General features: G+C 37.9%; 1 protein-coding gene across 2 annotated transcripts in view; it reads right to left on the bottom strand.

The window, feature by feature from the left end:
- Window positions 1–17,560, bottom strand: part of cacna2d3a (calcium channel, voltage-dependent, alpha 2/delta subunit 3a) — a 220,840-nt gene extending 203,280 nt beyond the window's left edge. For both annotated transcript variants that reach the window (XM_066643291.1, XM_066643292.1), the window contains exons 1-3: window positions 17,387–17,560; window positions 16,668–17,258; window positions 14,721–14,802 (exon numbers count right to left, since the gene is read on the bottom strand). In XM_066643291.1, the coding sequence (XP_066499388.1) occupies window positions 14,721–14,802; window positions 16,668–16,789 (204 nt within the window). In that variant the 5' untranslated portion in view covers window positions 16,790–17,258; window positions 17,387–17,560. The remainder of the gene's footprint in view (window positions 1–14,720; window positions 14,803–16,667; window positions 17,259–17,386) is intronic.
- Between the last annotated feature and the right edge of the window lie 5,258 nt (window positions 17,561–22,818).

Here is a 22,818-nt window from a genome sequence, read left to right as displayed (position 1 = left end):
CAAAACACAACTTCTAGGTCCCTGGAGCTGTGTGATTGCGACACTACCTGCTGCGCCACGGTTGAGTTGAGAATTGTTTTATTCGATTTTTTTTTCCCTCCTTACAGTATCTGAATATAAATTTCACTTTTCAAATCATCCTTTCACTTTCCAATTCATATATGGAAACTTGAAAAACAGCCTGCTTGGAATTCAATTAGTTTTTGATGTTCCAAAAATATTTTCATCTACACTGTAAAGAATGACACTTTGAATTACTTAATCATTTACTTCAAAGGGTTGCATGAAATTAAATAATCTACATCGAGATATTCAATGTTAATACTATGTACTCATTCTCATATTATAAATCTGTAGGTGATTTATTTTCATGCAACCCTATAACATGAGGAAAAAAATGAACTAATATCTAAGTGTACACATTCCAGTCCAGTCAATCTCAACAGGTTATTATGCAGCAAGACGTTTTAAAGGATTAATGTAGGTAGTATGTTTGCCATAAAATTAAAGCTTCAAAATCATTGTGATGCTTCACAGACCTGTAGTAGGGAGAACAGAGTTTCTGTCATTGCTACTCTGGGCTCAGCACTGCAGAAACTTCAATATGCAGTTTGGAGGAAGGTAGGGAGCCACCCCACATCTCCTCTTATTTCAGGACAGAGATGTAACAGAGAAGTATGCTCTGCAACTGTAGGAGGAAACCAGGAACAAAACTACCTTGTTGCCCTTTATGATCTGTAAGTTGCAAAGTGCGGTCTCTATAGAAAGGACTTATTTTTCCAGCACACTCCACAATTACCTCACATCCTACTGCCCACCAGGAACATAATTTTGGAAATGCCAATTTGACACTTGTCGAAGTCAGATACCCAAAACACTCATAAGTTTATTTATATGACATTTTTTCACCCTCTCTTTACCCTTTAGTTAGCAGGTATGTTTGTTACTTAAATATTGCATATGTAACTATGTAAATATATGTTATGCAATTTAACTGTACTAATATCACACCTACACCTATGTTATATGCTGACCTTTTTAAATTTATAAAATATAGAAAAATGTAAGTTATGTTGTCCTTCAATGCTTGAGTTATAGGGATGGCTGTAGCAGGAATGAATAATGGTGTTGATTGCCAAATCACGTTGAAGGCTTTAAACTAAAAACTCCTTTCCATCCCTGTGCTCTTCCTCTCTCCCGTCTCCACACCTGGGGAGAGGCGTGATGGTGCTCTAAATCGCATGCCATGTCTGAGCACATCAGCTCTGTGTCAGATTTGTTCTGTCTGGAAGAGCTGCACAAGGTAAAACAGTGCACAGCTTAACAGGTAAACACCCTCTGATTTAACACTCAGACTCCACACAGTCATATGACACTGCACCAAACTGCAGAGTACAACAACTGTGGAAAGAAGCACATTCCCTAACATAAGAAATCGTAAGCAGTCCTGTCTTGCCACACTGAAGACTTACAGCAAAAATATTAACTGCAGACCAGCTGCCTAAAGAAGCCATAGTTTAGATATTGTCAGTGTAGTCTGCATCAAATGAAGGTAATGCTGGTCTGTGCATAATGCTGAAAACAGTATCACAAAATTCAGGGATAAAAGTGTTAATAAAGCAGTCCTTTAGGGGTAAAAGCATTCTAAGCTAAGCTCATCTGCAATTTGGATATTTTCCCTACACCATTTCCCTACAGAGGGTTTCAGATTGGCACTCAGAGATACACAAATGGCAGTGAAAGAAAATTCCTCCTGGAAGGCGGGCGAGAGAAGTGGAGGTAATGGTCCGTGACCAGAGCACGATGGAATCGATTTGCCAGTGAGTTGCCACAGTGAAGAGAGCTTGGCGAATCCACCTGGTTAAACTGTCACAGACAAAAGAGTGACAACAGGTGAGAGCAGAAACAAGGAGTATATATTATTTTTTTGGAGGAGCTCTACGTATTTTCTTTAATTTTTGGTTATCCCAGCTAAGTGTCTTAAAGCAGATATAGTATGGGTTAACTCTCATAGAATCCGTTTCTTTTGCATTGATTTTGCAGTGATGTCAGCTTGGTGAGTGATCACACCAAATAATGCATTAAAAATTGGCATCTGACTATTTAAGCTGTAGTAAAGTAGGTTAGCAGGCCTGCATTAGAGATAATCGTCTCTATCGCTCTTTCTCTGTCTCCCTCTCTTCTTGCTCTCTGCCCTGTGGCAGTGCCCTGCTGGTAAGATCCGGTCTAGTAAAGCTGCTTTGATTTTCTCATTTGACTGAAGTTATTCACTCAAACAAACACAAACACAGCAGGTTCCGCTACAGACAAATTTAGCATGAGAAGAAAGATAAAGCATTGAAAAATATAGCAAGCCACCATTCATTACAGCATTTTCTTAAGAGCCACCCGTTGTATTACAGTGTTAACAAAGGCACTTTTGCCAAAAGATTTAACAAATATATTTCAGGGCATATGATGTCACCACCAATTATATTATGACTAATTCCACTCTTTATCAGTGCAAATGTGAGAACAATATAAGAATTATAAAATGTGCATCGTCAGGCAAATTGTCATCTAAGATTTGCCTTTAATGATCATTAATCATGTTTGAAATCATAAATGATACTATGATTAAATAGCTAATTGCCTGAGAGTTCTGCTACATCTTAGCTATTCCAGGTAATGAAACAATCAATGAGAAGAGGATGTGTCCTTCAGGCGGTCTAAGATCAGCCAAGGCTAGTCTCCCTAAACTCCCTAAAACTGAACAAGTGTGAACGCAACTTGTACCCAAGACTTAGAATCAAACCAAACACAGGACATAATGTCCCATGATATAACAATAATTGAGACTCGAGAGAACAGAGTGACTTAAAAAAAACAATGAGACGCGGGCAAGCCTCCTAATGTCTTCTCCTGGTAGCACAACTTTTTTGGTTCCTTGAGTGGAACTTCTGGCACTGTTTTGGCTCTTTATCCATTTAACTACCTCCTGCTGTGTCTCCATTTGATTATATCCACACACAACCCCAAAAGGTGTAATAAGCCCTGCTGATGACTCTGATGACTGGCTCACAAAATAAAAGTCATATGTACATCATGTAAATTTATTTTTCTTTCTTTCTTTCTTTATTTATTCTTTTCGCTTGATATGGTCGAATTGTAAATGTGTCAGTGTGAACTTGGACCAAACCTGCAATAAAATGGAATATATCAATTTCTTGGTTGGTCCGGACCAAGGGAACTGAACTACAAGTCTAAGCATGCCTTTTAACAGAGCTTTCAAAATAATGTTTATTCATACTAATAATTATTATTTTCTGACTGGGTATACTTAAATGTATGTGTAATACTTATTGTCTGAAAATCTAAAATAGTAATAAATGATCAGAAATGATGCAACTTTGCTACTTGACCTGCTTGAAAGATGAGACTACTCTCTTTATGCTCTCTTGGGAAAGGAGTGCATTTCATTCACTCTGCTTTCTTTCATTTCTCCATCCTTCTTCTTGTGCACCCAATAACTAAATTAAAAGTAAGTATCTATCCTTACATTATGTAAGCAAACCACTCAAAATTAATAATAGATTTTAAAACAATTTTAATGTACAGTTGCTTGGGAAAACGAAACATTTTGATACTATGATACTATGATGACATTATCTTAATATATTTTATTAACATTTTTTACAATTTCTAATTCTGGAGATGAAAAGGTATGCATTTAAGACAAAGTAAGACTAGGCAAGCCAAGTTTAGCTGGACTGCCATTAGCCTTATAGCCTTGGATATAGAGGTGTTTCTGGCACTTCAAGTACAGGAAACCCCAAAATACATACCCTTGTCATCGGAAGGTCTGGAGCTTTGGTGCTTCATATCAATGTCTTTGTTTACATGTGGTTTTCATTATGTATTTTTTATTATTTAAATATAAATACTAGATGATCTACAACCAAAAACATTTTGTTGATTTAAAGTAATTACAATTACTTCTTTTTTCGATGTGACATGTTAGAGTAAAGCCTTGTGAAGGACTGGTGCCCCCTCCAGGGTGTATTCCCGCCTTGCGCCCAATGATTCCAGGTAGGCTCTGGAGTCACCGTGACCCTGAACTGGATAAGCGGTTACAGATAATGAATGAATGAATGTTAGAGTAAAGCACATGAAGTTTAATGTGGCTGTACGCAGCTATATAGAGTTTTATGCACTCTAACACTCTAACACACTAACGCAAGAAAATGTCTCCCCACCACTTCCCTTTACAATATTTCAGGCAAAGACACACACTCCCATGAAATAAGACAAGTTCAGCAGTCCTCCTCTCTCTGTGAGATATAATACGTGTGTAAATGTTCCGAGCCATCCTGCTGAGCTTGTGAACAGTAGCGAAACATAGACCGAGACTCTGGCCAACGTGCATGGTGTTTTGCCAAACACAACCCCAGAAACACACACAAACGGAATGTGTTCCTGTCTTTTTATCTATTATTTATTTATATGAAACTTTGTAAATGCCCAGCTCCACTCGGCAATAATGCTGTATTTGAGACTCTGAGCTCTTTCTTTATTTACTGAACATCGACAAGCCCACGGACGGTAAAAGTGTGGAAAAATTAATACAACTATTTTAGAGCTGATTATTTTGCATTCTCAGTTCCACCAAACATCCTTCCATTTCTATGTTTGTCTGTGTCCCTCTCTTTCTCTCTCTCTCTCTCTCTCTCTATCCCTCTCTTCCCCCTCTTCCTCTACCTCAAACAGCTCTGGGAAGGATAACATTCACAGCAGGAAACCGGACTGCTGCAATCTCACCCTGGGAGTGCAAGAAATTCTCCAGGATACAAAAACAATCAGAATTGCTTTTTAAAGTGTTGTGTATTTGTGTGTGTAAGGGGATAACACAAGATAGAGTGGCTAATGTATCTTACACCCGAATATCAGTCTTATGTCTCATATCAGACTCCAGGTGGACGCATGCATATAGAAAAATCCTATTCCTTTTGAAAAAGGCCCTACAGACACAGAGAGGGAATAGGATGCAGTTACATTACACAAAGCACAAAACCATCAGAAGCCTTTCATGAGCTGAGTTCAATGATACATGAAATTAAAGTTCTATGTGAAAAAGCACAACAGTGCCGAATAGCAAGCTACACTTCAGACTGTCTTGCTCTTATAGATGTGAATAATGTCAATGCAGCCTGGGCCCTCACTGCTCAGAAGGCACTTGACCAGACACATAAACACAACCACACACACAAACACACACACAGACACATGTGCTCTCAAATCTTTTTGGGGTGTCAAATGCCCTGTAAATTGCCTATGAATTTTCATTCCACAAAAACAAATACTTCATTTAATGTTTGGTATTAAACAACTTTCTACAGATGGCACCCTCATAACACTAGATTTGCATTATATTAGCTATACAAGCATATATGCACATCTTCTTGTGAGTTAAAGATCTACTTATAAAAGCAGTAACTGTACACCTTCTTCCACTTTCTTTCTACCACTGAAGGGAACCTAACTGTTAGGAAATACAAATGAAGTGGTTTAGAGTGTTTTTATCTGAGTCATTATGGAGTAGCTAGAATTGTTAATGTGATGATGATAGGAACCACACATTCAAAACATTTAATACCTCTATGGGCCTGGTGACCGGATCACATTCAGTTTCCACTTGTCCACTGAATGTCCAATGATTCCAGGTAGGCTCTGGAGTCACCGTGACCCTGAACTGGATAAGCGGTTACAGATAATGAATGAATGAATGTTAGAGTAAAGCACATGAAGTTTAATGTGGCTGTACGCAGCTATATAGAGTTTTATGCACTCTAACACTCTAACACACTAACGCAAGAAAATGTCTCCCCACCACTTCCCTTTACAATATTTCAGGCAAAGACACACACTCCCATGAAATAAGACAAGTTCAGCAGTCCTCCTCTCTCTGTGAGATATAATACGTGTGTAAATGTTCCGAGCCATCCTGCTGAGCTTGTGAACAGTAGCGAAACATAGACCGAGACTCTGGCCAACGTGCATGGTGTTTTGCCAAACACAACCCCAGAAACACACACAAACGGAATGTGTTCCTGTCTTTTTATCTATTATTTATTTATATGAAACTTTGTAAATGCCCAGCTCCACTCGGCAATAATGCTGTATTTGAGACTCTGAGCTCTTTCTTTATTTACTGAACATCGACAATTGACACATTCAGTTTCCACTTGTCCACATGAAATGGCACATGCAATCAGTCTAAAGATCTCATCCATGTTTAAAACAAGTGAAATGTGTTGTTCAAGAGGAGGCAATGCAGATTTGGTTTTCTCTGGAAATCAGTGCCTGGACTTTTTCCCAGATTAATTTGAAAGTCTGTTCGTATATGGTCGTATATGAATGACTGACAGGAAATCTGTGTCTATAAAACCAGACACAACTCTTTCCTATATGATTCACTGCATGTTTTAGTTCATTCCTGAGGTATGAGAGTATATAATAAACTGGTAGTATTATTTGGTAAACTGGTATTAGTAGCTTGTGAAAATGTTTGAAAACCATTAAAGGAAATAAAATGGAAACGATGTATGCATTTTTGTGCTTTATATGCGGGAATTTAAAATAGGATCTCATCTGGTCAAGCTGGAAACACATTTAATTACAAGTATAAGGAGAATCGATGTATCGACAATCAAAATTAATATATGTGGAAACTATATAGACATTCATTGCCTCTTAATGCCATGTGTAATCAGATACTAAAAGCTACCTCATAGATAGTTACAACAGGAACTTGTTATGAATAGGTAATATGACAATATTTTTCTAAGGTTCTGGCTGAAATTATATTTCTAAAAATCCTGAAAACAAACATTTGCAAGGTGTCTGGTAAAAAAGGACTCCAAGTAAATGTTACATAATTTTTCATTTCAAATTGTTAAATTGTTTCTGTGACCAACAGTGTGAAAGAATCTAAGTCAATATGTATCTTGTAAATGAGTGTAAGTACATTCTATTGGAGCTAAAATATTATTCTCTCTAACTTAGAAAACTAATTACGCCACAAGAGAATATCATTTTATCTAAACTGCTTAATAATTCTACCATTACCTGAAACCTATATTTCCAAACATGGTTTTGCATGTTCTTAGGCCAGAAAAAGTGTCCTTATCAACATTCATTTGCCTGATTGGCATACCACCTGCTCGTTTCTTCTGAAATTAAGGGTATAAATAGGTAGACTGCCCCCCCCCTTATTTTGCTGCAGTAATAGCTCCTGGAAAGCTTCAGACTAAATACTGAAATCTTGCTGTGAGGATCTGATGGCATTTAGCCATGACAAGATAAGTGAGGTCAGGTACTGTTGTTGGTGGATTTATTCTGCACAACAAAGCCACTCCAGCTCATCCCAAATGTGCTAGTTTGGGATCCATCACTACAGTGAATGCAGATTCACCACTCAAATGCTTGCGCCTCTTGCTTTTCAATGAAGATTGCACAAAATGTGTGCATAGTTGAACATCTGTGTCCACAATGGCTGCACCTTAAAATAGCTGAATTCACAAATTATAAGCAATGCATGCAAACCTTTGGACATATACTGTATGTACCCCCACAGAAGCTAGAAAAATAAGACAATAATACAAAATGTATTATTATGAAGTTCCATATATTTTAGATATTTTTACATTAATATTACTTTGATATTGTTGTATTGTCATTTTTTAAGTAATGTTTGGTTAGCAGGATTCATTCCAGCAGCTACATATGTCATCAAGTTTTAGTATCACTGAGGCAGAGATATTTGCATAACAGGATGAAAATGGAAGTATATTGATCAGACTGTCTCCTGTTTCTTCTGTGATTCATACACACACAAGCGAGCATGCGCACACACACACACACACACACACATAGATGCACACTCTGCCCCTTCCCTAAGGCCCATATGACCTAAGTTGATTTAACCTTGAAATGCGAGAGATTTCGATACAGTCGTGTTCATGTTTCATCTAGGACATGGAAGGACAGCAGTGCGCTAGCCCCTTAGAATTAGAAAAGGGTATATTGCAGCAAAATAATTTACAATTGCAGAACCTACAGAAGAAGTAAAGGATGAATTAGTAAAATGAAGGAGAAAATGCAGGGACAGGAGCAACATTTGTTGAGCAAGGTCAATGGCGTATTTTTGTTAAGAGCTCTGTGGTTCCTGATTAAACACATTTCAAGTCAAATTTCTTGGACTAAAATTGCGATTACATGCGTTTACATGATTTTATACGGAATTGCAAAATAATGAAATTGCAAATGGAGTACGTGCTCAATCATGACAAAAAAAAATATTTTGCAGAAAGCTTCAAGCCAACTGCTTTAATTGGTGCTGCCAAAAATTTTTGGATGCAAAGCACCTCATGGTTAAATTCCTGGTAATACAATGACATAAAAAATCATGTAGGTGAATGTACCTACTGTAAGGAATAAGCCTAAAGAAATTGGGATTCCTGCTCTCATGAAGTCATCTACATATGTTATAATGTGGAATAGTGAGAGAAAAGAAGTTGTAAGTGGGGAAGTGGCATGAGAGAAAGATTTGTTTTAAAAAAGAGCAGTATTTAAGAGATTTGTGGGACAACAAGATAGGACAAAAACCATGACAACCACTTTGCCAAGATGAATGAGCCACTGCTTGAATTTGAAACAGAGCGTAAAATATATAAAATTAATATAAACATTCAATTCACAAAGCTAATCGTAACAGATAAAACTCTTCTAAATCTAATTTAGGGACTCTCATCCAGAACAAATATTCCAGGCAAATAGTGTGTCAAAGCTCCAGTGTAAACACTCTACTCAGGCTCTGTACAGAAAAAAATATTCATACAGGTATCTCTGACAGGTTTTTATATGAACACACATGCACATATACTGTACCATGCATGGCCATGCTTCTAAGTTTTAGCTCCTGTGACAACAGTCACTGCAATTAAAATGTGGCTGAGAAGTCCTTTTCTGTTATTTTCTGTCCAAAAACAAAGTAAGGAGACAATACAAAATTAATTCAAAATGAACAACAATATATGCTTTATGTGCCTGCCTCTAAGACAAGAAAGAGAGAAGACCCAGTAATAAACAGGTTAGTCAAACATACTATATAATAAATTTACTTATGACCAACACACTGTAAATTGCATCTCATGTAAACTGTTCTCATACTGTCAGCTTTTTTATCTGCCATAAGAGACACACATCGTCAGTGAACCTACTACCATATGCTTAAGCTTAGTTTCAAGTCTGCAAATCTTTTACATCATTCATTCATTCATTCATTCATTGTCTGTAAGTGCTTATCCGGTTCAGGGTCGCGTTGGGTCCAGAGCCTACCTGGAATCATTGGGCGCAAGGCGGGAATCTTTTACATCATTTTGACTCTAAAGCTTTGTAGTGGAGGTGAAAGCTCCTGAGATGGGTATGAAGGTGGTTTTGTCATAGATCAGTAGTGTAAATTTTATTACATGTTAAATGTTGCTTTGTATTACCATCCCCAGTCTAAGGGTTAGGCAAGGAGAGCAATGAAGTACTTGCTTTTTAAATGTCAGCAGAGAGACTTATACAATGTAAAAAGGCATTGAGACAATCACTGCATTAAGTCAGTCTAATAATAACACATAATAACTCTGGACAACTTAGTGCTAGCACAAACTAATATCTAACATAAAGATTGATATTTATCTAGATATCTCTAGAAAAGCCAAGTCATTCTCCTTTCCATATTGATTCTGTGAAGAGCAAAATGTATTTGTGTGAGCAACACTTGGAGACAGTGGTTACTGCTATTTGGGCCATGGCCAGAATATTTTTTCTCATATCTTGTTAGAGGGTTCAAGTGCAAAACACCTTTATACTTCCCTGCAAATGAAAATCCAAAATCAAGAAAAATTAAATAGTCTTAATTTCTAACACATTTAACATGTTCCTATATTGTTGCTATTCAATGAAAAACCTGTATCTCCATTTCTGTCAGTTTTTAATTTACCCCATCATTTACCCCATCATCAATACAGCAATTATCCTTCACATTGTGTGAAAATTTCATGATGAATGAACCAATAGAAATGCTCAAGCTAAGAGAGTTAGTGAGAATAAAATGTTAACCCTCAAAATGTAAATTTAACACCAATAGGGTTTACTGATGAATCTGCTGTGTGTTTTAGCAGTTTCAAAATATCAGGAGGTGGCTTTACATGTCTTGGATGAAGCTTGTGCATTGCCTCACCTTCCCCATGACTGAGGGAATCTTAGGAATGAGTGAAAATAGCAATGACTAAATTGGTTAAACCAATAAAAAATGTTTTGATGAAAGGCTAAACATACCTTAATCAACATACCTTAATTATACTTTAATTTTGGGAAAAAACTATATATATATATTTTTTTTTTTTTTTTTTCCCCAAACAAATCACCATTTGATGGCACACCACTGTAGAATGTTCACACCCCCCAATACTAATTTTGAACAGTGTAGTACCTTAGGATTTATTAGAGTGTTGGTTTCTGACTTCAATAAAAGCAACTTGACTGATAAATTTCAGATTGTTATTTCAAACATTATTTTGTCTATGAAAATCCCAATATCAGATAAGACTATGTGTTTGTAGACATGCAACACTAAAAAGAAAGAATACGTGATCAGTAAATTCTTATCTTGAGTTATTTTTATAGTTTATTTTCCTGTGGTAGCTAAAATAAACACATACAAATCTTGATGCCACAGGTTTTTCTACCAGCATATCAATCTCAATATTAGTATTCTGAAACTAGGAGTCTCAAATGAACAAGACTACCTTTGACAAATCACACTGAAGTAGGCAGCTACCAACATGAACGAGTAAAATCAAATTAGAATAAAATTATAAGACATTCAAAACTGCAAAGGACTAACAGAATCCAGACTAACCAGACTAAGTTCAAATTCACAGCAATTCAGCATCAGCCTTACCACAAATTTGTCATAGTTCCCTCTGTTCTCACATAGACCTACCAACATTAAACTCAGATGTGGTAACCACAAAACTGCATAACCTCATGTGGGTCTGAACTATGTGAACCTATCTCTCTCACTGCAGAAGGCTCAGAATCAAATGCTATTTTTCACTGTAACTCTGTAATCTGAAGTTTTTCCAAACAGTGAAATCACAAGTCATGCCCAATATAAATCTGCTTCTCTCTAGTTCCTCCAGCATCTATGGAAAAATGCATCAAAAATGCTGTCGGGCAGTTTAATGGACACCCAATCTCAACATAAGTAATCCTTTTTAGCAATTATAAGAAACACACAAGCACACATCTGAGAAAAAATGCTTTCTGGTTTAAACCAGATTGTCAAGCTGAGTTAAAGGGAGAGACAGGGCAGTCCATTTGCTTGCAATGTGAAAAGCAATGCCTGGGAGATTCAACTAATGGCTAATTCAAAGACACTCACGTATGCTAATCTCCACTTCACTATCAGACAGCTCTCTGACTGCTAGCAATTTAACACAGCAGTGATATTCAAACACTGCGTAACACTCTAGAGCTACATTTACTCCCAACTAGTTACTATGCAAGGTTTTTACTACTTTTATTTTTTTAGTCCACGGGCTCAAGAATCATCAATGTTCTGTAATTACTTCAGTGTAAATATGTGAGCACATACAGTGCATAAGAAAACACTTTTAGGTGTTAATTTCTATCTCACTGTGGGGCAAATTTGCCCTGTTCTGTTGTTTTAATATTTGCTTTTCATTCATAATTGTATTAGCAACAGAAGCTGAAATATTCACAAAGCTAATGAATATGCATGAGAAATACTAAGGTAATGATTAAATTTAACCTTGTATGTTTCAAAAATTGATTATTCCCAGCTTTGCTTTCAAAATCAGCATAAATCAAAGTTAATATCAATGAAGGCTAAGACACTCAATTTCTTGCCTATTAATGTGCAGAGCAACTCAAAAATGGAAGGAAATTATATCACTCTATATTTAGTAAATCATATAACCATATTTAATTGGTAAACTAATTAAGTGTAATGCTACCAATGCAGCCACAAACTAAAGCATTATTATTTTTAATACTTTTATTAAGTCTCATCCTTAAAAGAAAAACTTCAATATTTGATGTGTTTTCCATATATGAGAGTGCAAATCAAGCAAATCTGAAAATGCTGGCTTATGTAAGGAGCAGAAAGGGGGAAATCGCCTTTTCTGCATAGTATCCTCATAGTACACCACCACTACACTGGGGAGGGACAGGGATGGTAGGCTAAATCCTCTTTTTGTATCTGACGAAAAAGCCTAGTGGAGCACTGAGAGGGAGGACCCATCCACAACAAGACTGCATCTGCACCTGGGCACCATGAACAAAGGGATGAGCAGCACAGGAGGGAGGAAATGAGAGGGCATGAGAGGAGGAGAGGAAAAAGGCGAATGGTTGCAGTCTCAGGCCTGCTGATGTAGGGTTTAGCCTTATCAGAGGGAGGGCAGACGTGCAGTTGAAGGGAGGGTGAAGTGAGCGAGCGAGAGAGTGAGTCTCGGTCTGAATGTGCAATCAAACCATCAATGTAAAATCATAGTTAACAAAAATTAAGACATAAAAACCACAGTAGACAGTGTAATTGCATCTTGTGTACAAATGAAAATCTAAACAGTGAGTGGTAAATCACTATAAATGGGGTTTTGGTCTATCTGTGTAACTCCATGAGGGAAGTTTATCTAACTGAATGACACATTTGAGATGTGTACATTGCATTCATGACTTGTTTCTCCTAACATTACTTCACAAAACACTGCCATATATGGACAATAAGTATATAGAAATGGAATGATACAATTCTATATTCCAGTACATTTACTGAATCTTTACATTTTAGCCATTACTGACGACAGTCAAATATTTCCTCCAGGAAACCACTAATCCTAAATGAAGTTATGTTTTATCATGAATCCCAAGTAATACACATCACTACAACTTTTCTTGTTAATAATCCTTGCAATAATTTTGCCCTTTGGTTTCCAGGCCCAGAAACAATGTAATGCCAAACATTAATGTCAAGGGGTCAAATTGCCTACTAATGTCAAAATTATAGTCTTCACAGATCATTTTAGTGATAATTAAAAGGTGAACAAATGATTTCAATAGAGATTTCCCTTGCTCTGTTGCACTGATCAGCATAGACTCTGTCATACCAGGACACTGTCAAATCAGGAGTCTCAAATTATTTCATGGTTTCTACATTACACAAATGTTTATAAGCACTACTCAAGCCAGCGATCAAGAAAGGATACAACACTCAAACACTTCTCCACAAGAGGTTTGATACAATTCGAAAAAAAAAACAAAAACAAAAGCAGAAAGTTAACCATAAAGAAATGTAGCATCAGTTTATAATCCATTTCCATGAATGATGTATCTGTCACTATTGTTTGGGATGACTGATTTTGTGACATGTACCCTAGCCTACATACCTTGATTAATTTTCTACATTTTTTATGTCATCTATTTTTATTTGTCATGTTTTTTTCCTGAATATTGGCTTCAATTTCTGTCAACGATTTTTATTTGAGTGCATCATTTCATTTATTCTCTTCTTCCTACCATCATAAGTTGGTAGATTTCTCTCTCTTCATCCTTTAATAAAGATAATCTGACCTCCAGGGGTTCTCATTCTGTAGCTCTAACACACATGTGCATGTATCCATAAATTTACACATATGTACACACAAACAGACAGAACAGACCTGAGCAAAATACTGACCCATGTCACACTGTTTTCAGTCACAACAATGCTAAATGTTAATAAGCCCTACAGGGCTGAATGAGACTGACAAAAACCCTATTAAGCTCTAACTACTAACAGGCTGCTACCAGTCCCTCACATTGTTCACAAGTGCCAATCACATGTCCTTGGATACGATAATGCGCGGCTCACTGCGACTCCCTGCCTTCTCCTATTTCACTTAGTCACAAGCCTGCAGAGTGCCTCCAGCCAGATTTTCACTGACTGACCTTGTTTCTTCTGACCTGCATCCTATGACAGAGAGGATTTGGAGGAGTACCAGCAAAGCAGTGAAAGACAATGATGGAATGGGTAAAGGCAGGTTAGCTTTGGTGTGTATTCTTGTCCTAAGACTAGGTGAGTTAAATACGTGACAAGACAGTAAAAGTAAGTCTAAGTACTTGAAAGGGTACGGTTTGTGAATCTAAAAGGAAGAGAATGAAAGAGAGAGAGAGAGAGAGAGAGAGAGAGAGAGAGAGAGAGAGAGAGAGAGAGAGCACATATACATACATTATGCAATTTTGGTTTCTTTGATGAGAAAAGATGCACTTCCGAGGAAAAAAGCTCTACTTTTTCTCTGCACAATTAACCCAGTGCCCCTCATTTGAATTTCATATGCTTGCTAAATTTTCTGCAAACTACCAGGGCTGGGGATGATATGTAGGAATATGCAGCCTCATACTGTATGGACAGTTTGTGTGATCTTTAAGTGCATTCAAAGAGATTTTAGCAAAGTCAAAGCTGGGTGTTGGGCTTATGGCTTAGTTTTCAGTTTAATGCTGACCCAGGCCCTATGCTTCTTTAGGGGTGTACTCTTTATAAATTAGTAAAAAATACTTATTGCTTATTTGGATGTCCCTAGAGCATAAAACTAACAGTTTTGTATAGTCAAATAGCTCTGTGGTAGGTTTACCTTCTGTAGAAGCTGGGATCCAGAGTATTTAGCTGCAATAGATTTCATCTCTCCACCAAACGCCGAAGCCCACAGCTTCACACTAGGGAGACAGAGCAGGGGGTCTGATTAATTTTGCAGAACTACAAGTAAAAACCTAAAAACATTTGAAGGCAAGAAAATACTTCAACTGTATTTGTATTCATCATTAATGAGATCTATATGCTCAGGCTATTTTTCATTCATCCCAAATTAATGGCTTGTTGCTGGTCACATGGCAGCAGATAGAGGTCCCCTGTACATTAATGTCATTCAGTTCAGGAAAGCAAAGCACATTTCAAACTTGAACATATAATATTTCATTCTCACTTTTGCACTTTTAATTCTCTCTTCGCATTTAAGGAGAATACAACCTTGCATAATAATAATAATAATAATAAAAATTTCAGGTTTGATGTGAAATGAACCATTCAAGAGAAAGTTACAAAAAAGTCAGAACGGATCACAATGCACATTCCATCACACATTCCAGAATTAAATGGAGAACACATCAAACTCCTCACACACTGTTAATGGACACAGGATTAAACCTAGGACCCTGAGATCCTAAAGCTGTGAGGCAGCATCACTACCTGAGGCAACACTGCACTACATGAAAATCTACCTCGCAGAGTGCTGTTGTCCAAAAAGCCTACAGGTAAGTTCCTAAATGCTTAAACATTTTTTCATGATAGTTTTATGTTTTGACTTTAACATATTTAAAATTTCATGTCAGTGAAAATTTTATTCATGGCAGGGAGGGAAGGCATGGTGTTTTATGCAAAAGCAAATATTTTTTGGATTAAGCTAGCTTACTATTATCAGAACTACCTTTATAAACCCAGCTAGGATCATACGTTATTTGTGGATAGTAAATAAAGTAGCTATGTTACACACTCAAACTATCCGTTTCTGGGGCCATAGAAGCCTGCATGTTTCCTGTATTAATTATTTCAAATCAAACCATTTTGCTTGTTTTCTCTAGGGTGGAATTACTCAATTATATAAATATATAAATTAAAAAATTATATAAATAAAATATTCAAGTAAAATTCAACCCAAAAGCTCCTTTCATTAATTTAGTCTCTGTAACCGCTTATCCAGTTTAGGGTCAAGGCAAAGCTCTTTTCAATACCTAGAAAATAGATTTTTAAATTGTTTTATTTATTTATTTTTTTTTACTTTTCTACACGTTTCACCCTATCTGGTACGTGACAGCTCTAAGCATGATATAATTATGAGACTATTCAGGGAGGCTATTCAGTCTTGTTCAATAAAGTTTAGCCACAAACCAAAAAACTCCTTTCTCTTTTGAGAGTTGTGACCACTGGAACAAGTGAAAGAGTCAGGGATCAGGAGAAACATTTACCCTTCTATTCATTTGTTTAAACCCTTAACTTAACACTATTCTTCAGAATTAAATAGTTACAATTTAATTTAAAGACACTTTAAATGTGCCTAGATGTAACTCTTCCCTTTTGCTTTCATACAGTACAGTCAGATCTATCTGTATGCAAATAGTACCAGCCTCTCCCTTCACCCCTCCAATACTTGCCTGAAGCTCTAAAGCCCTGCCCCACAAATTCAAGGGATTGGCTTCTTATGTTTATGAAGTCAGAAACCCTGGCTGTTTGAATTCACCAGTTTGAGTCTGCCTTTGAAACACTGCAGCCTCGAAGCGGGCAGGTTCAGCCATGGAGTGCTAATTTTAGTCGTGATTCCTCTTAGAATATATATATATATATATTTCTAAGTACTCCATATTAAAATTATAAGAAGGTTAAAACTTGATTTTCACTGGAGGGGCTCTATAATAACACTGATAATACAAAATGTAAGTTACCTCACTAACTGTAAGTAAAACTTTAACTTCAAAATCCACTCTACCAAGCTATATTAGGGTGTGGTGAGCAGAGTGGACCTACTTACACGGAGAGAGGAATGCCTTGGTGCGTCCCAGACACGTCCACCATGGTGCTGCTGTGTATAATCCACAGGAAAAAGAAGAGCCCAGAGCGCAGGTGCGCCGGACTCCCCTTCACTCCTCTCATCTTCACAGAAAACCCCTTCCAATGTCCCCCCTTTCACTGCACAAATAAGTGTTTAAATAACAGCCTCTAACCGTGGATGCTCCTGCACTGAGGAGAGGACCGGTTCATATCGAGTTACGAGTGCTGAGCATCCAGGTGGTCCACTTCAGACTTCAGAGAGCACAGAATAGTCTTTTAGCCTTGTAGCCGTGTAGTCATTCAATCCTTCAGGTCCCAGATTTGACTCAGGACCGTACACGAGGTTGTTTCTTTGGTGCCGGTTTTTATCGAGCACTCAAACTCCGGCTGCGAGAAAAGTGCACCAAAACGTGAAGAGAGAAAGCGACAAGGGAACGAGAGAGAGAGAGAGAGAGAGAGGGAGGGAGGGAGAGAGAGAGAGGAGGGGATGAAAACAGAGTTAAACGACCAGCATCCCTCCGTTCATTCTCTTCTTGTTTTCCTCCGTGAAACGTTATTCCTTCTCCGAGGGCTAGGAAGAAAACAGCAAAGCTGTTATTCTGTTTAAGCGCATCTACTGTTATTTAAACGCATTTAGAGGCATTAGGTTTATTATAGTATTGTTAAAGAGTCGTTTAAGCAATGTTAATGTTGATTAACCTTCCGGATAGCTGGCTTGTCTCAGTGCCCACCGATGAAGCTCAGTCTCCACTCCTCTCGGTCTCTGAGGTAAAATAATACACACACACACACACACACACACACACACATACATACACACAAACGCTGTTAATCTTCTGAGGTAAGGTGGGGGGACGTGAAAAAAGACCAGACAAACTGTCGGTATATCAATGAGAGCTTCAGCTTTCTCCAGTTTTTCCCCCAAAACTCACTCCGACTTCGCGCCGTTTGAGAGGAGAGAGCGCACGCGCCGAGCTCAAAGAGCGCGAAAATTTCCAACCGTCACTTTTCATAATAACTAAACCCTTTAACTGTTTGCACCAAAATAAAACGTACTGCATTCATTATTAGTGTTTACTATATATAGTAAATATAGTATATATATATAGTAAGTATAGTGTAAGTATAAAGATAGACTTTAACCTCACTGGGAAGTAAATCATTTAAGCTCATGGCACCTAAATTGTGGACCACTCTGCCCACTTTTTTACAGGCTCTTTTGGGTATGTGGAATATTTTAAAAAGCAGCAAAAGTGTTATCATTCTAAGCAGGCACGTTTAAATAGTAATCCATACCATACTCTATTTGGGCTCAAGAGTTTACGTCATTGTACCGATAAATGTGCACAACACATAGCTGGCCTGTGTGGTAATATAGACCTACACAAAGTAGCTAGCTAAAATGTTTATGGGTGTTTTCACATCTTGGTCAGGTTAAAACAAACTCTGGTTAGTTTTCACCCTTGGGGTGGTTAATTTGGTTATTCAAGAAGACTTTGTACTCGGATGTGAACCATAACAATTGTGGTCTTGGTCTGATACCAAATTAACTCTGGTGCAGTTGGTTTCTGTTGAGAATATGATCTGACCTCAATCTGACCCAACTACAAGGTGTACACAGGTAAACAGAGAACTAGGTAAAGTTTAGCAGCTAATCAGAGATATGTCCCTTGTCCCACCCACTACTCTGCAGCTTGTCTGCAACTCAAGTGGCAGCCCTGCAAACACAGTGGCACAGCAGGTAATGTCACAGTAACACAGCTACAGGTCCCTCTCCGGGTGACTGTCTGTGAGGAGTCCCTGTGTCCACATGAGTTTCCTCCCACGGTCTCAAAAAAGTATCCTTGGACGCTGTTGGCTGGATATTTTTGTTTGGTGGATTTTTCTCAGTCCAGCAGTGCACTGAGGGCTTTAGTAGGCTCTTGCAGCCTTTCTGTGTCTGATCCACTCATACCAGCATAACACATCACCACCATGTCAGTGTCACTGCAGCACTGAGAATGATCCACCACCCAAATCATACATGCTCTGTGGTGGATCTGTGGGGGTCCCTGACCATTGAAGAGTAGGGTGAAATGGGCATAAGAAAGTATGCAGAGAAACAGGGGGGCCACAGTGTGTAATTGTAGAACTGCAAAGTGCTCCTGTATGGTCTCATACAGAGCTGATAAAATGGAAAATGAATGCAGATGTGCATTTGAGTATACAGTGAGGCATAGTATATTTCTAATGTGTGAAATTTGCAAAGTCAACTTACAATTTTTTTTGTTTACATTATAAATTCAATAACAACTCTTCTGAGTTTATAAAGTTCATGAATGGAGTTTGAATATTGGGATTTTCAGTTGTATGGTTTATATTTATATCCATTAACTTTAAACGCTTTGCATGGCTGTCTTATTAAAAAAACTAAAAATCAACTAAAACTGAAAGGTGTCAGTCATCATATGAATCTGTATTAAAAAATGACATCATCTGTATCCCAACATAGCTGCTGTTGGACAAAGCCTTGTATCACCAAAATGATAATTTGATAAGAAAGAAAAATCATTCTTGTTTTTTTTTTAAAAGTAAATGTAAATGTATTTTACTATCTACTCATGTATTTATTGTCAGTACCGTTGACATTTTCAAATTATTCAGAAAAATGAAAAACAACATATTTACAAGGATTTACAAAAAATATAACAGAATAATTTTCAATGAAATAAGTCAAAGAGGAGCAGATTTTATGGACTTGCCATTCAGTTTTCTGCTGTTTGCCATACTGTACAAGAGCCTATAACTTTTTTTTTCTAGATCACCCAGATACTAATCCCTCCACTTTATAGGCCTCAACTTAAATACGGGCCGCCAAGCTGGAGGAGGAAATGCAGTTTTAGCAAATCAATGCACTCTGCTGATGCCACAAATAAATTATTCATAGCCTGTTTTGTGGACCAGATCCTCAAGAAGGCATGAATGAGAAGAGAGATCTCCACAGCCCTTAACACATTAATCCCACAGACCTTCTTTTCCAGTTTTCCAGCCATGTCGAGATAACTTACCACTGTCTGGGCCCAAATCAAAACTGTGATTACATTACAGCAACTGAACAAATCTTTGTCTTCTTGTTCATTAAAGCATTAAGAAATTCTTAACAACAATCATATGGGAGAGATACTTTTAAGGCTGACTGGGGTTTGATTCCAGTCTCAGGCAGAAACGCCACACTATGCCTTGGACAAGACTCATAACACTCTACTAATGACTACCTTTATCGAATAAGAACTCTGTATAAAAACATCTGCTAAATGCTGTAAATGTAGAAAGGGATACTGCAAAATGTATTAAGAAATTGTCACATTGTCAAAATTATGACTTCGATACAATACCTGCCTAAACATTTTGATACCTATACTGAAACAATACCATCGCAAAAACCTAAAACGTCAGGAAAATAAACGTGAGGGCATTCGGCAAAATCGCTGGTATCTTCTTGTGACATTTCGTCATTTCTGCATCCTATCGCCCCTTCAGTCTCGTGTCATACAGTCATAAGACGTGTTTACTGTTTGAATAAAGCTGAATGCCTCAATCAATTATGGAATCTCAATTCAGAAAGAGGAATAAATGCAACATAAAAAGAAGCAAAGGTGTCTTTGGCAGCACACTGCCTTCATGTGGCACTCGTTGGCTCTTATCATATTAGTCTTAAAGTAACAGTACTCTTTATATGGAGTAGCCAATCATGGAACTGGCTTGTAACTCACTGACAAATACACACTCCCTCATAGATTGCACCTGAAGAGGCACTATTTCTCACAAAGTTTTAGACTGCTACACAAGAGCATAGATGGCACTTTATGCCCTTCTTTAAGTTCAGAAATCTATAGCATGAGAGCAATAGCATTTTTATATTTACAGTTCCCCTTCTTTCATCATTAAACTGCCTATAATCCCTCCCTGCTAATTAACATGATATATTTCTAAATTATGGAAAAAATGCGCAGCACGGTGGTGGAGCAGGTAGTGTCACAGTCACACAACTACAGAGACCTGGAGGTTGTGGGTTTAAATCCCACTCTGGGTGACTGTCTGTGAGGTGTTTAGTGTGTTTTTCCTGTGTCTGTGTGGATTTCCATGTGTTCTCCCCATCCTCCGGGTGCTCCAGTTTCCTCCCACAGTCCAAAAACACAGGTTGGTAAGTGGATTGATGACTCAAAAGTGTCCGTAGGTGTGTGTGTGTTGCCCTGTGAACGACTGGCGCCCCCTCCAGGGTGTATTCCTGCCTTGCGCCCAATGATTCCAGCCCTGGATCCACTGCGACCACGGTTACAGAAAATTAATTAATTATTTAGTTAATTGGAAAAAATGCTAATTCTCCCACTGCTTTAAAAATGGCTTAGATGTAGTTCTACACCTTTCGAGTCCTTGTGTTTATTCAGTACACACATAACTCAATCTTCACTCCCCTCTACAGCCACTTGACTACATCTGAAAAGCTTCTCCCTATAACATGACAGGATTGGTCCCTTATAGATTTATGATGTAGGAAAACTTAGTGGTATGAATTCATGAAGTTGAGACTGCTTTTAGAACACTTCAGACTTAAAGTGAAAATACTCGGTCTAATGATACGTCTTCTAGTGTATAATTAAAACACTACTGGTGAAGACTACTTGTTAACAAGGTTAAAAAAATTACTGGAGGTTGTCTTCAGTGTATCGTAGGTTGTATAAATTCCTTCTGCGAGAAGCACTAATAAGATTTGTGTGAGTTTATTTAGCCAAGTTCTGAAGTGACCACCTAAGTGTTCTTCATCCATAATTATTAAAACAGGCCTTTAATAATGATATTAGAATGACACTATATTGCCAAAACTATTTGCTTGTCTTCTTTTATACGCATATGAAGTTGAGTGACATCCCATTCTTAATCCATAGGGTTTAATGTGGTGTAGGCTGTCCCATTTCCAGCTATAACAGCTTCAACTCTTCTGGAGAGTCTTTCAGAAAGGTTTAGGAGTGTGTTTAATGGAATTTTTGACTGTTCTTCCAGAAGTGCATTTGTGAGGTCAGACACTGATGTTGAATGAGAAGGTCTGGCTCTCAGTCTTCATTCTTATTCATCCTAGAGATGTTCTACTGGTTGATGTCATGACTCTGTTCAGGCCAGTAAAGTTCTTCCACACCAAACTCATATGGATGATGCTGCATATGAGTGATGTGGGAAAAAGGGTGACCAAATGGTAGAATAAGATGAATATACCACTGGTCAACTGAGAAATATTGATTATACATGAGTTTCACACACCTTTTACATTTTCAATTTACATTTTGACAAATAATTCAATGTATGTTCTCCATAGATAAAAAAAATATTATGATCAAAACCCATTGAGATATCTTTTTGGAACATTTGTTGTACAGTGGTTGGGCTATTAGGTGAATAGGTAGAGATATGCAAATATGTTGATTTTATGACATCACAAGCACACAATTCTTAGTTTTCACATGAAAAAAGTGCACACTGGGGCTTACCTGTTAAACTTGAAGATTGTATGCTACATCTAGAAAAGTGCTTCTGTGTTTTGTTTTGTTTTTTTAAGATATGGGCGCTTTAGGAAAAGTACAGAAATCAACGGGAAGGGATTCAATCTGTTCAGTAACGAACCAGAAATACAGAGGCCATTTGCTAATATTATTATAAGTGTCACTTGCGTGGTCTCTTCGCGCAGTCTAAACACTTGGGACGTGTAAATGTAAAGGTAATGACGTCAGTGACTTACTGTAAACACGCAGCAGCGCTCGTGCCCTCGTGGCTTTGATGTGGAGCGCGTGACCGCGCTGCTTTTGTCTTCTTTAACCGATCAGTAACGTTGACGCGGCGCGCGCTCCTGCAGCCCACTCGCGCGCGCCGCGCCGCGCCGCTTATCTCGCGCTGCCTGATGGCGTGCGCTGAGCGTAGAGAATGGATTTTTGGAGCGTCAGCCTCAGGTACTCCCTCTCTCTCTCCCTCCGTGTGTGTGTGTGTGTGTTTATGTGCGTGTGTATGTTCCGCATCTAATTCACTGCCGCTTTCACCCTTTCACCGAGAATCAGCTCTATTTTAACGGTGAGTGTGGGAAGGCCTCGCTGATCGTGTTCTGT

Source organism: Hoplias malabaricus, chromosome 14 (assembly GCF_029633855.1).
Source record: "Hoplias malabaricus isolate fHopMal1 chromosome 14, fHopMal1.hap1, whole genome shotgun sequence".
Taxonomy (NCBI): domain Eukaryota; kingdom Metazoa; phylum Chordata; class Actinopteri; order Characiformes; family Erythrinidae; genus Hoplias; species Hoplias malabaricus.
Note: the sequence above shows the minus strand (reverse complement) of the source record. Positions and strands in the feature narration are given on the sequence as shown.